The sequence below is a fragment of the Rattus norvegicus genome, chromosome 12 (assembly GCF_021556685.1).
Source record: "Rattus norvegicus strain SHRSP/BbbUtx chromosome 12, alternate assembly SHRSP_T2T, whole genome shotgun sequence".
NCBI lineage: Eukaryota > Metazoa > Chordata > Mammalia > Rodentia > Muridae > Rattus > Rattus norvegicus.
This window is the reverse complement of record NC_141545.1, coordinates 18,836,489-18,853,016: the sequence shown is the minus strand read 5'-3', so window position 1 is coordinate 18,853,016 and position 16,528 is coordinate 18,836,489. Positions and strand designations below refer to the sequence as shown.

General features: G+C 52.0%; 1 protein-coding gene across 2 annotated transcripts in view; it reads left to right on the top strand.

Moving 5' to 3' along the window:
* The first annotated feature begins 308 nt into the window (after positions 1 to 308).
* Foxk1 (forkhead box K1) overlaps positions 309 to 16,528 on the top strand; it is a 64,970-nt gene continuing 48,750 nt past the window's right edge. The window contains 1 exon segment of one of the 2 annotated variants that reach the window (NM_001037219.2): positions 309 to 853. In NM_001037219.2, coding sequence (NP_001032296.2) covers positions 336 to 853 — 518 coding nt within the window. In that variant the 5' untranslated portion in view covers positions 309 to 335. 2 annotated transcript variants of the gene reach the window in all.

Here is a 16,528-nt window from a genome sequence, read left to right as displayed (position 1 = left end):
AAAAAAATAAAGCATAGCACAGAAAAAGCAGCCATGCAGAAGCGATCAGCAAGACGCAGAGACCATCCTTAGACTTGAAACTCCAGTCCCAATAGGACACCTCTAAAAACTTGATAGGACCAAGCACCATCCCACGCACTTCGGGGCTGGAGGAGGGGGCTCTATGCCTCTCTGCACCCGCCCACCTCGAGTGGAAGCTGCGCGCGCAGCGTGAGGGTCCTGCAGCGTCCTGGCTCCGCTCCGCGCTGCAATCCAGCCCGGGTTTCCGCGCGCGCCGCCCCGCCCCGCCCCGCGCCGCCTCGGCCGCCACCGGAGCCGCTCGGAGCTGCGCGAACATGGCCGAAGTCGGCGAGGACAGCGGCGCCCGCGCCCTGCTGGCGCTGCGCTCGGCTCCCTGCAGCCCCGTGCTATGTGCCGCGGCCGCGGCCGCCGCCTTCCCGGCCACAGCGTCCCCGCCGCCGCCGGCGCAACCTCCGCCCGGGCCGCCCGCGCTGCCCGCCGTGCCGGGCCCCGAGCCGGTGCCCTCCACCGCCGCCACTGCCACCGCCACCGCGCCCGCCCTGGTGGCCGCCGCCGCTGCCTCCGTGCGCCAGAGCCCCGGGCCGGCTCTGGCGCGCCTGGAGGGTCGGGAGTTCGAGTTTCTGATGCGGCAGCCCAGCGTCACCATCGGCCGCAATTCGTCTCAGGGCTCGGTGGACCTGAACATGGGCCTGTCGAGCTTCATTTCCCGGCGCCACCTGCAGCTCAGCTTCCAGGAGCCTCACTTCTATCTTCGCTGTCTCGGCAAGAACGGCGTCTTCGTGGACGGGGCCTTCCAGAGGCGCGGAGCGCCCGCCCTGCAGCTGCCCCAACAGTGAGTACTTTGCCACCTCCGGGTCACCCCTCTCCGGACCTGACCTGAACCCCCTGAATATCCCCAGACCTCCTCCATCCCGCGTAGCTTGGCTTCTTGTCACCCTCTGATCTTGACCCTGCCCAGCCTGAACTCGCCTCCTGAACTCGCCTCTGCTTGGCCTTGCCCCTGAGTCGTTTCCCAAATCTCTTCTCGTTCTGATCCGGTCCTAACCCCTGGTCACTCCCTCCACCATCTCGACCCTGCCAGGCCCTAGCCCCTCTAATCTCGACTCTATCCCGCTCTGATTCCCTAGCCATCTCCCAGTCTTGATCCCACCTAGTCCTGACCCCTGGTTACACTGATCTCTCTCCCACCCGGCCCTGCTAAGCCTGATCCGTAAGTTACCGGAGATCTCGACCTTCACTTGGCTCTGACCCCGTGGTTATCCTGATCTTAATTACGACCCATCTAACCCTGACTCCCCAGCTAACTAATTGGGTTCTGATCCCTGGATGGTCCCGACTGATTGGTAGGGCCAAACACAGACCCTGCTCAGATTGAAATCCTGTCACCCTGAGCATGGACAGGCCAGAACACTTGGGTCCACTCTAAACCCGCCCTCATATGTGTACACACACACACACACGCGCGCACACACACTTCCCTACCCCATAAGTTTTCCATCCCTCCCATGTTGGAGCTGGTTGCCCATGATCTCCCAACCCTTCCTGAACACGGGTTATCCCTGATCCTACCTGGTCTCAATACTTGGGGTTGCCCTTGACCCCCATGTTACCAGTCAGAAGTAGTTGCCCCTGACTTTATTTAACTTGAAGGCCCTTGGGCCACCCCAACACTTATCTCACACTGCCAAGTCACCAGAGGTCATCTCTGACTTGGGATGGTTTGAGACTATCAGCTCACCCCGATCTCCATCTTTACCAGCTCTGGGTCAACTCCAGACCCTCCCAGCTCTGAAACACACCCCACTCCTCCATGTTCACACCCTGACCTAAACCCTGGCCAGCGCCATGAGATACCACCCAGCCTGAACTAGCACCACTCTTCTCTAGCCCGTCGTAGTCAGCCCTGACTCCATTTAGCCAGAACCCCCAGGGTCACTTCTGACCTTTGCTGGTCTGAACAATGCTAGGTATGCTCCTGTCTCTGACGCCATAGGTCAGGACCCAGTATTCACTCCCTTGGCTTAGACGTGGAAGGAAGGACTGATGAGTTGTCCCACTCCTACCTGGGAGGTGTTACCTGGGAGGTATATGGTGCAGGGCTATATGCTGAGCTGCCTTGGGGGCTGGGGGTAGGGGACCGTCTATGCTTTAAAGACATGTCTGGAAGCAGAGGCTTAGTGCCGTGCCTCAGTTTACCTCCAGAACGTGGTGGGAAACACAGGTCCGTCCCTCATTTGGCCCAGTTCCCAGGACAATGCCCTGTGGCATTTCAACACGTGCCTTCCTTCCCCTCCTCCAAGCTCCCATTACTCCCAGGCCCTTGTCACCCTCAGGGGCGCAGGACTTTAAGATCCTAGGTACTAGGAGAAAGCTGTGTTAATTACTTCCTCCCAGCAGTTTCTTTTTCTATTCGGTAATTGTTTCTAACGCTCACTGGTGTTCCTTTGACAAGGCTCACAGACAGGTGTGAGTGTGTCCGACTCATTACTCAACATTTACAAGCACCGTTAGTGTGGAGTCTTTGCTGGGGTCATTCCCAGGTCTGGAGTACTTGCTTTGTACGTCTGCCTTCCCAGGATCCAGACATGTTATAGATTCCGTACTGAATAACTTTGAACCCCAACAGTGACTCATCCTATTAGGGTGTGAGAGGGAATTCGACCTTCATTTCCCTGACCCGAGAGCTGTGTCCTTGTGAAGTGCACCGGGGCTGTGAATGTAGCTGGGGGGGGAGAGCACTTCTGTAGCTCCTGCAGGTCTCTGGGATCCGCCCCCATCACGGAAAGGGAGAAAAAGGGCAGATTTCTTGGAGGGACAGTTAGTAGGTCATTAAATGCGTTCCTGGGCCCGAGAAATTGAGAAATTGACAGACCTCCTTAGGGGCTCTTTCCTGAAACTCAACTTGTTCTCAATCCGTAGTTCTCTTAGGGTTCTTGTCCCAGCCACTCCTGCCTCATTATTATTGTTGGGGACGGAGGTGCACACGCAGGAGCCAGAGAAAGAGGCCACTGAGGTCCTGCTCTGACCAACTCTTCTCTTATTCCCTGAGGAAGAGTTAGATTGAACCTGGAGCTGGGTCGGCAGCCGGGTAGCCCCAGTCATCCTCCTGTCTCCACCCCTACAGCACTGGGGTTGTAGCAGCAGGAAACCACACCTGGCTTTTTACACGGGTGCTGGGGATTCAAACTGACATCCTCCTGCTGTGGGGCAAATGTTCTTACTCAGTGATCCATCTGCCCAGCCCTGCTCACTGCCTTTTAAAGAGAAGGCTTTCTTTCACACAGAATTGTCTTCTCCTCTGTGAACAAGGTTTCAACCCGTAGTGTTCTTGTTTGTCTCCTGAGTAGGCCGAGGCTGGTATTTTTTAAGTGATGTCGGTGTGTGCAGTGCCTGGAAATCTGTCTCTCGGGAGCTGGCATGTATAGTGGCTGCATGTCTGAGCATGGTGGCTTAGCTGGCAGGGAATGACTTAACCACTTAGTCCTGAAACCCTTTACATGGGTACAGAATGCCCTGTGCTCTGTGTGTGTGTGTGTGTGTGTGTGTGTGTGTGTGTGTGTGTATGCACATGAGTGCCTGTGTGTGTGTGTGTGTGTGAGAGTGTGCTCTGTGTGTGTGCATGCATGCATGTGTGTATGTGGGGCAGGCCAGAGCATGCATACATGTTGGGTTCAGAGGGCGACCTTCAATATGATCTTTATTACTCCCCACCCCATTGTGTGATCCCGAAACCTGCCAGTTTGGCTAGACTGGCTGGCTAGCAAGTCCTAGAAATCTCCTGTCTCAGCTCTGCAGCACTGGGGTTACTGGAGTGCAACAGGGTACCCAGCGTTTGCTTGGGTGTTGGGCACTGAGGTTGGGTCCTCAGGCTGCCAGAGTCCTCTCTCTGGCTCTGAGACACACTTTTTTTTTTCCTGTGACTTGGAAATAATGGCAGTGTCCTGTGCCTGTCTCTTGTTTTGTTAGCCAGTTTTAACACTAATATTTGAGGTTATAGGGCCAAATGTGGGGGTGCATACCATAACGGCAAATTCAACCATTGCATTCCGGTTCTGTTGACTTAACCATCACCAACCTTCGGCGCGCTCCAGTCGCTCCATGCTTGGCAGGTTTGTCCCTTGTGGGCGCCTACACTGATTCCCAAAGCAGCCCCAGTCCTCAGCTGCCTTCTACGCCACCCTCAGGATAGCTGACAGTGACAGCCATCTATATATGGATGACATTTGTACACACTGCACACTCTCCTAGGCGTTTCCCACACAGGAGCATGCTGGATACATATCCTTTCCGACCTTCAGGACTTTCAGTTATTGGTGTTAGGGAACGTGTCTCCTGACACAGCTGGTCTTGGTATGTTGTGTGTGATCCTTGGGTGGAGAACCACCCAGAGCTGCCAGGCACACAGGGAGTATGCCTCTGTGGAACTGAGGTCCAAACCTAGGGCTGTGCATGTGCTAAGTAAGCACTGAGCCATGCCCCCAGCCCTTCACTGGGGGATTCTAGGCAGGGGCTCTACCACTGAGCCACGCCCCCAGCCCCTCACTGGGAGACTCTAGGCAGGGGCTCTACCACTGAGCCACGCCCCCAGCCCCTCACTGGGGGATTCTAGGCAGGAGCTCTACCACTGAGCCAAATCCCAGCCCCTCACTGGGGGATTCTAGGCAGGGGCTCTACCACTGAGCCACACCCCCAGCCCCTCACTGGGGGATTCTAGGCAGGGGCTCTACCACTGAGCCAAATCCCAGCCCCTCACTGGGGGATTCTAGGCAGGGGCTCTACCACTGAGCCAAATCCCAGCCCCTCACTGGGGGATTCTAGGCAGGGGCTCTACCACTGAGCCAAATCCCAGCCCCTCACTGGGGGATTCTAGGCAGGGGCTCTACCACTGAGCCACACCCCCAGCCCCTCACTGGGGGAGTCTAGGCAGGGGCTCTACCACTGAGCCACACCCCCAGCCCCTCACTGGGGGAGTCTAGGCAGGGGCTCTACCACTGGGCCACACCCCCAGCCCCTCACTGGGGGAGTCTAGGCAGGGGCTCTACCACTGGGCCACACCCCCAGCCCCTCACTGGGGGAGTCTAGGCAGGGGCTCTACCACTGAGCCACACGCTTCAGCCCTCTTCATTTCTTATTTTATGACTGCTTCTTACTAGGTTGTCCAGGATGGCCTTGAACTTTGAATTTCCTGCGTCTTTTTGCAGAGTATCTGGGATGATAGGCCTGCATCACCAGATCATATTTGTGTTTTGGGTTTGATTCAGCCTCCTCCTTGGGTGGGCTTTAGGGTGCATACACGCATGTGGGTGCTCGTGCATGTGTGTGTGTGTGTTGGTGGCGGTGTCTCTATGTTTGCTTTTATTTACTCTGAGATTGATTGTTAAACTTGAAAGATGCATTTGCAGTGGCAGGAGAGCGTTTGTTCTGGAGTCCTCTGCTTAGGCTCAGGAAGGGATCAGATTGGCTCCCCAGTTCTGAAGAAACAAAGTAAAAATACAAACACTGAGTACTGAACTTCCGCACCAGGAATCCACGGTTGCTGTCTTACAGCCAGCCCGTATCTTCCTCCCCAGTTCTGCTCAGTCTAGAAGCAAATCATAGGTGTGGAGTTGCCTGGGAAAGGTAAGGATCCCTTTAGAGAAGAGAAAGGTCACCTAAGAAGTGAACAGTGAATTCTCCTGCTGGCAGTGCCCACTCAGAACTCCACTGCCCCATGACAGTCTGATTCCTCACTCTGGAGTGACTAGAATCAAAGTCATGGGCTTCTCTCTTGTGTGCGTGTGTGTCCGTGCGCCTATATATGGGGGTACACGTGAACATGTGTATGAGTAATGGGGACAGATCAACCTTCGGTGTTGTTCCTTAGGATTTGCATGTCATTTGTCTCTTCCCCTCCTCCTCTCCCCCTCCCCCTCCTCTTTTGTTGGACAGGGTCTCACAGAACCTGGATTCTGAAGCTCATCAATTACGATAGCTCAGCTGGCTGTTGGTCCTAGGGACCCTCCCCTCTCTCTGATCTATGCACTGAAATCACAAGCCCACCCTGGTGTTTCCTAAGTCTTTCCGGATTGAACTCAGGTCCTTGTGCTTATACAGTAAGCAGTGTACCCACTAAGCCACCCTAGCCCCGGAGGACACGAGTCTACTCTCCATGCATCTCACTCTCACTCGCTGAGTGATGCATTGAAAGACCAGGGTCGTTTGTCCCCAGCAGGTGCCACAGTTTCTCCTAAGACTGAATCTGGAGACACTAGCAGACCTTCCCTTTATCATACCTGCAAATGGGTGTAGGCCACAGAGATCGGATCGAATTTCAGTTTGATTGTTATCTTTTCTGTTTGGTCTGAACTGCCTCTTACGGTATTTGGTATGGCTATCAGGAGACAAAACTGTCTATCAGATTAGATTTTGTGTGCGTAGGGCAAGTCTGTGTGTATGTGTGGGAAAGGGAGACACACACACACACACACACACACACACACACACACACACACACAGAGAGAGAGAGACAACAGAGGGGCGGGTTGTCAGAGGGACTGAGGGGCTTTGCCTCAGGGAGGACAGATGTTACAGATCACAGCAATTAGACTCACATCCTGGTAAAATATAACCAGTTGTCATGGCCACTTTGCTACCCAAAGACTTGCTTCAGTCCTGTGAAAAGATACTTGACAGCTCTTTGCCGTTTCCAGCTGGTCAGGTGACCGTAGTCAATTAGTTAAGTCATTGAGCAACTACTTAGCAGCTGGACATGTTGAAATCCGTTTGAAAACGCCTGCCTCCAGGAAGACAGACAGTTCCTTGGACTTCTCCTCACTGCCTAGCTTCACCAGGTTGACCACAGCATCCCTCTTTCCCTGCAGTCTCCCACCCTGGGGCCCCCTAGACCCCCAGGGAGCCGCTGGGTGACGGCAGGTTTGTCAGGAATGGATGTCGGTGCACAGCACCGCTTTATCTTGCTGGTTGCTCTCTGGGTATCTTCTCTGACTCCAGGAGCCACAGCTGGACCAGGTGGGGACTGGGGTTTCGTTTATCCGGTGTCTGCCTGGAGTCAACCTGGCATAACCCAGAAGGAAGGAAACTAGGAGGGTAGCAGAGGCCAGCCACCTGGGAGCAGGGACGGTCCCACTGGTCCTAGGGCCGTGGAATGGAGAAGATCCACAGGAGTGGCTGGGTGACTTGGGTTTGGTGGAGGAGGGCTGGAGTGCAGCATGCTGGGAGGCAGGGAGGGAGAGCTGTTACCCTGGCAATCCTGGGGTCAGGAGTTGCAATGCAGCAGGCTGCTAGGGAAAGACTTCCTGCTGCTGGGCGTCAGGCTTGTCAGTTCTGCTACACTGTGCTCTGGTTACAAAGTTCCTTTCAGAAGGTCTGTGGGGGCCTAGGGCCCAGCTCAATCAAAGCCCCACTTCCTTCTCAGGGCTGTGTAAAGCAGGTGTGATGGTGCACACCTGCAGCCTGGTGGGTAGAGGCAGGATCTGGCGTTCCCAGCCAGTCTTAGCCTCATAGTGAGCGCCAGGTCAGGAGACCCTGTCTCCTCTCCAAAATACCCAAACAAAAAGGTTTGCAGAGGTGTATGTGGTCAATTGGGAGCTGGCACTACAAATCTGTGCTAAAAACGTAATCTGTTCAGTGTGCACTGAAGACTCCTGGGCTAAGGAACAAGAGTTTTATAAATTCTCTCTTGATAAGATGGGATCTCATGCCAGGCTGGCCTCCATTTTCCTCTGTGGCCGAGGATGACTTTGAGCTGATCCTCCACCTCTCTACTGCTGGGATCACAGATGCACACCACCACAGCCAACAGTTCATAGCTGTCTGTCTGTCTCTGTAACTTACAGTAATTATGTGGTATATAACTTTCGGTCCATAGGAAGGATGTCATTGGTCTTGTAATGCAACTTAACTGAGTTTGTACTGAGCGTACGGAAGCTTTTGAGCAGGTATAGACCACGTAGGGACATAACGGGGCCATATTTGATGCTTTTGGAAAAAGACTGGGCTCCGCTTTAAAAAGCAGAAACGAAAGCAGAGGAGGTGGGGTTTGGAGACCAGTGATTGCATTTGTTGTTTTTGCATCTCGTGAATGTTGGGGAATAAACTTGCTAAATTAATGGCAACTCAAATTGCAGCCATGCCTCATTTCCATAATTACCCTGCATTTAAGGCATTTCATATCAAAATGAGAGGATTATAGAAAAAAATGCTTTTACTTTGATTCCCTGGAAATGGGCCCTGCTGTAACTGGCTTGGAGACTATGTCGTCATTCTTAAAGCATCATTTCTCCTAAGTTTCTAGCTTCCCGGCTGAATGTTGCCAGCTAATTGGGGGTGGGAGGTTGAGGAGAGGGATCGAGCCAGAGGGAGTGGGTGCACTTGTGGGAGCAGGAAACTGGTGCAGAGTACGGGGTCCTGTAACCCCAGCACTGCAGACGTGGAGGAGGGCTGTATAGCAAGTGTGAAGCTGACACAAGCTCCAGAGGCCTTGTTTCAAACAAACAAAGACTTTTTCCCGGAACACACATCACATCCCCCAACCCCACCAAACCAAAAACCTGGATTTGGCCAGATGTGGTAGAACATGGCCTGGTCACTTGGGTAGTTGAAGGAGGAGGATCTTGAGTTATGGACCAGTGGGCCAGCCTGGGCTACATAGATGATCCAGTCTCAATGAAGCCTCCAATTCCTAGTAAGACCCATTGTGCTGTTTAAATTGTGTTGTCAGTTTGAGACCTTTTAAATTTTATTTTATTTATTATTGTATGTGTGTGAGTATATGCCTCTGTGCGTGTGTGTGTGTGTGTGTGTGTGTGTGTGTGTGTGTGTATGTATGTGTGTGTCGCCACAGCACACGTGTGGAGGTCAGAGGATGGTTCAGGATCCCTGCTTCCTTCCACCTTGGCTCCTGGCAAGAGAGCTCAGGTCAGGAGGCTTGCAAGGTGAGCATGGTTTTTGTTTTTTTGTTTTTGTTGTAACCTCCAGAGCCTTCTCAACAGCCCAGTTATTGCAGATTTAGCGTAAGCCCCATGGGTGTCTAACATAATGTACGCCAGCTAGAGTCACAGCTGCTTTGACTCTCAGTCTGCAAAGGGAATGAGGGGCTTGCCCGATAATCAGATGGTCAGATAGCCGATGGCCGGATGGTCCAATGGTAGTGCCTGCCCCTGACTTTGATCTCTCACCAGGCAGGACTTGATAAGCACCTTCTTCAGGGTTCACTGCAATGCAGACCCGAGCCAAAGCTGTGGGCCTGTGGTGGTCAGTGGCCACATTACCTACCCCACTATATAGCTCACATTGGGAATCATTCCCTCTACCATGCCCACATGTGGTTTTATAACACCATACGCCAGAGTGATGGCGACCTCACCAGGACTGAGGGTCTGACTGAACAAAGAAAAGGCTATTTCACCCTAGGTTCCTTGCATAAATTCAGTCTCCATGAGGCCAACAACACATGATTTTTTAAAAAATGTAGATCTTAATAGGAGCAAGCTCTTTGATACACACAGCCTTTGTTGTTCTTTCTGAGATGGGCTCCAGGGGCCACGTGTTACCTGAGCTGACCTCAGACTCATTTAAGCCTACCTTGGGGGTTAGGGGCGTGGCTCAGTGGGAGAGCCCCTGCCTAGAATCCCCCAGTGAGGGGCTGGTAGTGTGGTCCAGTGGTAGAGCCCCTGCCTAGAATTCCCAGTGAGGGGTTAGGGGCGTGGCTCAGTGGTAGAGCCCCTGCCTAGAATCCCCCAGTGAGGGGCTGGGGATGTGCCTCAGTGGTAGAGCCCTGCCTAGAATCCCCCAGTGAGGGGCTGGGGGTGTGGCTCAGTGGGAGAGCCCCTGCCTAGAATCCCCCAGTGAGGGGCTGGGGGCGTGGTCCAGTGGTAGAGCCCCTGCCTAGAATCCCCCAGTGAGGGGCTGGTAGTGTGGTCCAGTGGAGAGCATGTGCCTACCATATAAAAGATGCTGGCTTTAGTGTTCAGCACTGAACTCCTTGTGTCTAGCCGGAGTGGTCTTCTCTGTGTGATCCTGCATGGTTCTTGTGATGGACACTGACTGCAGTTGCCTCCAGGTCCTGGGCAGCAGATTAATCAGACTTCTAGGCGGCACAGGGTGCCTTGACAAGAAAGCTTTCTTGGGAGTGTCACCTCCACCATGTGACACGAAATGGCGGTGTGACACAGGAGGAGTCTCTTTATGTTACCGAGGGGTCTTGGCTGGAAGGCAGTGGTTCAAAGTGATTTGTGAACTTGGCAGCTCTCTGGAGCTCGGGCAGATGGAGCAGGAGCAGGCTGGAAGCCACCTGCCAGCACCTGGCCACAAGGTGCAGAAAAGGGAGCCACGCAGAAGCCAGGGGGTTCCTCCCTCCCTCTGTCCCGGAGGACAGGCTCAGATCCAGTCTGCCTTCCAGGTTGGAAGTGAGTTTCCTTCCCCCAGAAGTGCCCAGGGGTATCCAGCCGCCTCTGGATTCAGCCCTTCAGCCAAGCGTGTGCCTCCCCAGCTTGGTCCCAGCACATAGACTATGGACCAAAGTTCAGCTTCCCTTTTTGAGTATTTTTTTCTCTATAAATTACAGAGTAGACATATTTTCCCTGGTTTACCTACCCTTAGATCGGGTAGGCAGGGATGCCGTGGGGAATCCAGAACTTTCTCTACTGTAGCTTTATTGAGCTACAGTGCCCTTCAGGGCCACAGGTCCCCTGGCTACTGAGCACAGCCCCGGTTTATCCATGTCACAGCAGAGGATCCTTCTGTCTTGACCTCCCATTTCCCCAGAGGAGTCTGGAATTAGACACCCTCTATCCGTGTCTGGCTTTAGGTAGGTTCTGGGGATTTGAACTCAGATCATCACCCTTGCATGGCAGTCACTTTACCCACTGAGTCATCTCTCTCGCCAGGAATTGTTTTTTGTGATGATGTCACTGTTGCTCCTGGGCATCTCCTTGAGTCCAGCTCCTTAGCACCTCTTCCTTGCAGGTGCTAAGGTTCCTTGCTAGGCAGGCGGCTGCTGTCGTGTGTCTGCCTGTTCCTGTCAGCCTTCCATAGCAGGCGTATTCGAGTAACAGGCTGTTGGTGGGTTTGGTGTGATGTGCTTAGTTTTTAGGTAGGTTCTCTCTATGTAGATCAGGCTGGCCTTGAACTCATAATCTTCCCTTATCGGTCTTCCAAGTGTTGGGTTATAGGTGTGTAGCCACCATGCCTAGATGCCTGACAAGCTTTCATGGTGCTCTTGCTTCTAGCTCACTAGCCGCAAGTTGTGGGCAGGTGAGCAGGTGTTGGGGTAAGTACTGGCTGTTGCCTAAGAGTCTCTTTGAGGTCAGAGGCTTGCTGCATCTGGAGATTGCACCAGCCCCGGCTTGCCCTATGCAGTTCAGCAGAATCTGCATGGCTGGTGGCCAACAGAAGGAAGAATGGCCAGAGGCAGCCAGCCGATCTCACTTCTACTCATGACTGTGAGTCTATCTGAGATCAAGGTAGCCAGCTGCAGGCCAAAGCCTGCCAGCTGCCTCTGTTTGTAAATAAAGTTTTAAAGACAGGCATGGTAGCACCTTCCTGTAATGCCAGTCCTTAGAAAGCTGAAGTAGGGGGATGTGCATTTGAGGCTAGCCTGGGCTACAGAGTCACACCTACACACACACACACACACACACACACACACACACACACACACACACACCCGTTTAAAACAGGCAAACAGTTTTATCATTGCACACTGCCTTCGGGTTTCTGGACTGGCTAAGGTTGTTTAGCTGAGATGGCCTGTGGCCTAGGAGCAGCTTTTAGGTTCTGCTCCTGGCCCCACCCCTGCTGCTCCCGACTCCACCCCTATCACCAGTCATTTTCCTTCCGGCCAGGACATTTTACTGAGACTCAAAAGCCTGGAAGTGCCAGCTCTCTTTAAACACTGCTTCCAGTTCTCTTGTCGCATTTACACATAATGCTTCCTGTATTGGTTTGGGAATATGAATGCATCTTTTTTTTCCCTTCATCGTGTCTTGTTAAAAACATTCTTTTCTTATGACTATATTTAGTTTAGTGTGTTAGCAGAGGAATGTGTGTGCATGTATGTGCATGTTCGTCTGTGTGTGTGTGTGTGTGTGTGTGTGTGTGTGTGTGTGTGTGTGTGTGTCCAAGGACAGCTTTCAGGATCACTTCTCTCCTTCTGTCTGTGGGTCCCAGGGATTGATGTCTGGTTATCAGGCTTGGTAGCAGGCACCAGTTACTCTCTGTGACATCTTGTGTACACATTTCTTGTCGCTTTATAGATGATTCAAGTTCAGGTAGAGAGAAGCTAGGCACTTGTGTATCCCTTTGGTATGTTACAATGCTAGTTTATTCTGAAAGGCTTGAGCTTGAAAACATCAGCGACCACAGAGTCAGGTATAGGACAAGGAGTGTCCATCACTCCCTTGAGTCACCTGCCAGGGCTCCTCCACGCGGGGTCTTGTGTCCTCACACATTTCCTGGGTGTTCACAGTCAGGCATTCTGTATCTGATGCCTCCCCCCACCCCTTAATATTGCAACAGAATTTCTGTAAGAATTTCTTATAGAACTTGGACAAACTGAATCTCGGTAGGAACCTGTGACCCAGTGGTGTGTATAGCAATCTTTTAGGCTGTTTTATTGGCAAGTATCAACTGTACCGGGTGATGGGTGTCATTACGACATCTTCACAATGCATATAATACAATCTGGCCATATTGACTCCATTTTCCTCTCTCCATCTTCCACCTCTCAGGATCTCCCCTCCTCTGCCTTTGGCTTTCAGGTCTTTAGTTTTTAATTTGTAGTGGTCCGGTGAGTCTCCTTGGGGTTTTTATATGAGCATGCATGAAGGGTTCTTCACAAGAGCATGGCCGCCTTGCCGATCAAAGGCGGCACCACTGAAGACAGTGTGCCCCAACGAGCCGCCAATAACTGTACAGATCTCAGGGAGGAGTGGGGCCTGGTGAGCCCATCCACCACCATACGCCAGTTCTTTCAAATGTCCCAGTAACATCTTTTAGAGTTTTCTGACCCTGACATCGAACCTAGCCCAAAACTGAGAGGGGGAGGGGGGATGAATTTGTTCATTCATTTATTTGTAGTGCTAAGGTTTGAACCTCAGGACCTTTCGAACCCTAGCCAGGAGACATACAGCCAAATGGCCCCTCTTGTGCTCCAGGGATATCGGGCCTGCAGCACTGGGCTTGGCTAAGTGTGGTACTTACTGTCATATCCTTCAGTGCCTGGCACCCACAACAGATCCTCAACCCTTTAATCTTTATTGATCATGACAAAAAAGAAAACAAACCAGATATTTTATGGGATTGTCCAAGGAACACAGTTTCAATTTTTGTCTGAATTGATAAAAGTGCAACTTAGAGTCAGGCTTAGCATCTTGGCTAGGAAGAAAAGGACCACACACCTCCAGATGTGGCTGATAGCGGTGGAGTCGGTTCCTGACTGCGGGAAGGCTTTGCTTTCTGCCAAGCAGTTACTGTGTCTTCTTTTGTAGTTAATAAGTGACGCTGGCCCAGTGCATGATAGTTTGTATCTGTCTAGTCTCATTTACTTGCTTTTAGTAACAGTTTTACAGACCCCTGCATGTATCCTAGCCTTTTGTGCAAACAATGATATTTTGTCTCTTTCTTCCACTGTTTCTTTCCTTGTTCTGGTTGGATGGGCTAGAGCTTGGAAATCTCTTTGGGTAAAGAACCTGGGTTAAAGGACTCCTTTCTCTCAGTCAGCTGCAACAAGAGGGATGCATGGAGGCATTCCACAGCAAATATACATTTCATGGCTGCAAATCTGCGTCCTGGGCTCGGGAGAGAAGGCTCAGTGGATAATGGCACTTCCTGTGCTCACCAACACCCAGGTTCAGATCCCTTTGTGTTGGATGCAGTAGGGGGTCTGTAACCCCAGCAGACCTCTCAGAATGGGAGAGTATCCAGAACAGCACCCAAAGATTGTCCTTGGACCTCCACGTAGAACACACGTACCCACAACTAACACTCCTCCACCCACTACATACATAAAGGTTGCGGGGGGAGAATTAATAAATTAATTGTTTAAAAAGGACTTCTTAAAACCTGCTTGGTGACACGTGCCTGGGCTACATGGAGCCATGTCTCAAAAAAAAAAAAAAAAAAAAAAAGAAAAAGAAAAAAAGAAAGAAAGAAAGAAAAAGGAAAAAGAGAAAGCCAACAAACAAAAGGCTTGCTTCCTAGTCAGTTAGAGTGTAACACATCCGATGCCCCAGCTACTCACAAAGTCAAGGCAGAAGGATCGCTGAGGGCAGAGTTAAAGGCCAGTCAGGACTATTATATAGCAAGACGACCCTGTCTTGGTAGCCATGTCCCTCAGGGAGCCCTTGGTTAGGTTCCATGGAAGCTACCAAACTTAGTGATACTTTGCATCTGATATATGCATCTGATGCACAGTTAAGCCTGGGCACTGCTTAAGGACCAACGTTTTCTCGGTCACTTTAGTAGCCTGAGTGAGTGAGCATGTGTGTGTGTGTGTGTGTGTATGCTGGCATATGTGGTACACGGCTGGTGCTTTGCAAATCCTCACTGACAGGGAAGTGAGCAAGAAGGGGAGGGCTGAGTGTGGAAGAGGTTAATCACTTAGCTTCCTCCCTTTCCTTCAAACTTCCTTCCTTCCTTCCTTCCTTCCTTCCTTCCTTCCTTCCTTCCTTCCTTCCTTCCTTCCTGGCATGGATGGTCTGGTAGTCTAGGCTGCCCTCAGACCCCCATTGTAACCCAAGGCTGTCCTAGATGTCCTGATCCCAAGTTCTGAGATTACAGGCATTCATAACCCCACTGGCTTCCCTTAATGTTTGCAAAGCCCTGCCGATCAGGGAACATCTAGGAAGGAAAGGGATCCTGGGTTGGAGGCCAACTTGGATGGCTCAGTGTGCACCAGACCAGCCAGAGCCAGGTGTAGCAAGACCATATCTCCAAAAAACCAAAAACGATCCAGACTCAACCCAGGTGTCGTGCATGCCCATAATCCCAGCCTTCCGGAGGCAGAGGCAGAGCCTGGGCTATGTACTGTTAAAACAAACAAGTTAAAAAATGGGGAAATTAAAAAGTCTGTGGGCTGAAGATGCAGTTTAGTTCGTAGAGAGCCTGTCTAGTATGCGCAGCTGGGCCGAGAGCATGCTGCTGCTGTCCCAGCACTTGGGCGGTGAAGACAAGAGGATCAGCTCATCTTCATCAACATAGTTCAAGGCCAGCCTGGCATACGTGACACCCTGTGACAAAAGGAAAGGAAGGGAAAAGGAATAGAAGGATGGATAAAAGATTTGGCTTAGGTGGGTAAACTGGGGCAGGTATCCTAACCTCAGAACCTCAATTTCTCCATCTGTAGAATGGGCACGGCACCTGCTATGAAGGGTCGGTGTCTGGTATACACTCTGGCCAGCCTTGTTGTAATGTACCAGGAGCTGAGCTCTGTGTGTGCTGGTCTAGAGTAAGGGACATGGAGCTACATCCATGTGTCCCCATGGGAGACCACCAGTCAGCTGACACTGTGTCTGTCCCGGGTTGGGTCAGGGTTTTGGACTACTTGGAGGATGGGATGGGCCTCTCCAAGTTCCCTGCTGGCCTGGAAGCATTTCAAAGCCACAGAGGCTGGTTCCTTCCTGGCATTTCTGGAGCCCGGGGACTTAAGAGTGCAGAGAAGTTGAGAAGACTGTCATGGGCTTACCCTTGATTCTCTTGAAGAGCTTTTCAAGGCTTCCTGGATTTGTGGGACTGTGGAATGGAGACAGAAGGCAGGTGCTACAGAGTGCCTTCCTGCGTTCAACTGTCTGTCTGTGTGTGGGGCCTGGCTGTGCCATGGTGTATATCTGGAAATCAAGGATGGTCTTGAAGACGTTTTTCCTTCCACCCTTATGTGAGTTTCGGGGATACAACTCAAGTTGCATAGCCAGCATCCTTACCAACGGAGCCATCTTGATGTCGCAGGCCTGCCATTTTTTTGCGTCTTCTGGGGTTGAGACCATCTGCCTTCTTCCAGGTCAGACTCAGAGTCCTTTGTCTCCGGCTACAGGGCTTGGCCTCCATCTTCTCAGTGTAGCGGCCCCCAGATACCTCTCTGTAGGAACTGACTGAGCAGACACTGAAACCTTCCTGTCCTCCTCCTCCCAACACACACTCCACCCCCAAGTAGGCACAGCACATGGACAGCTGAGTCCACCCCAGCCTGTGCTCCCGGGACAGGGAACACCGCGTGCTCTTTATAGGGATTTCAGGGTGGATAGGGTAGGCATCTTTAAGGAAGTGGTACTTCAACTGAGATTTTAGTCACCATCCTGAGCCGTTGGTAAAGGCATCAGAATAGAGTGCCAAGGTCAGGGGCGTGGCTCAGTGGTAGAGTGTCTACCTAGCATGCATAAAGCCTTGAGTTCAAATCACACCATTCACACACACACACACACACACACACACACACACACACACACACACACACACCTGTTTCTGTGATTCCCTTCTCACCAACTACAACCCCTCACACTGGCTCAGCCAACGC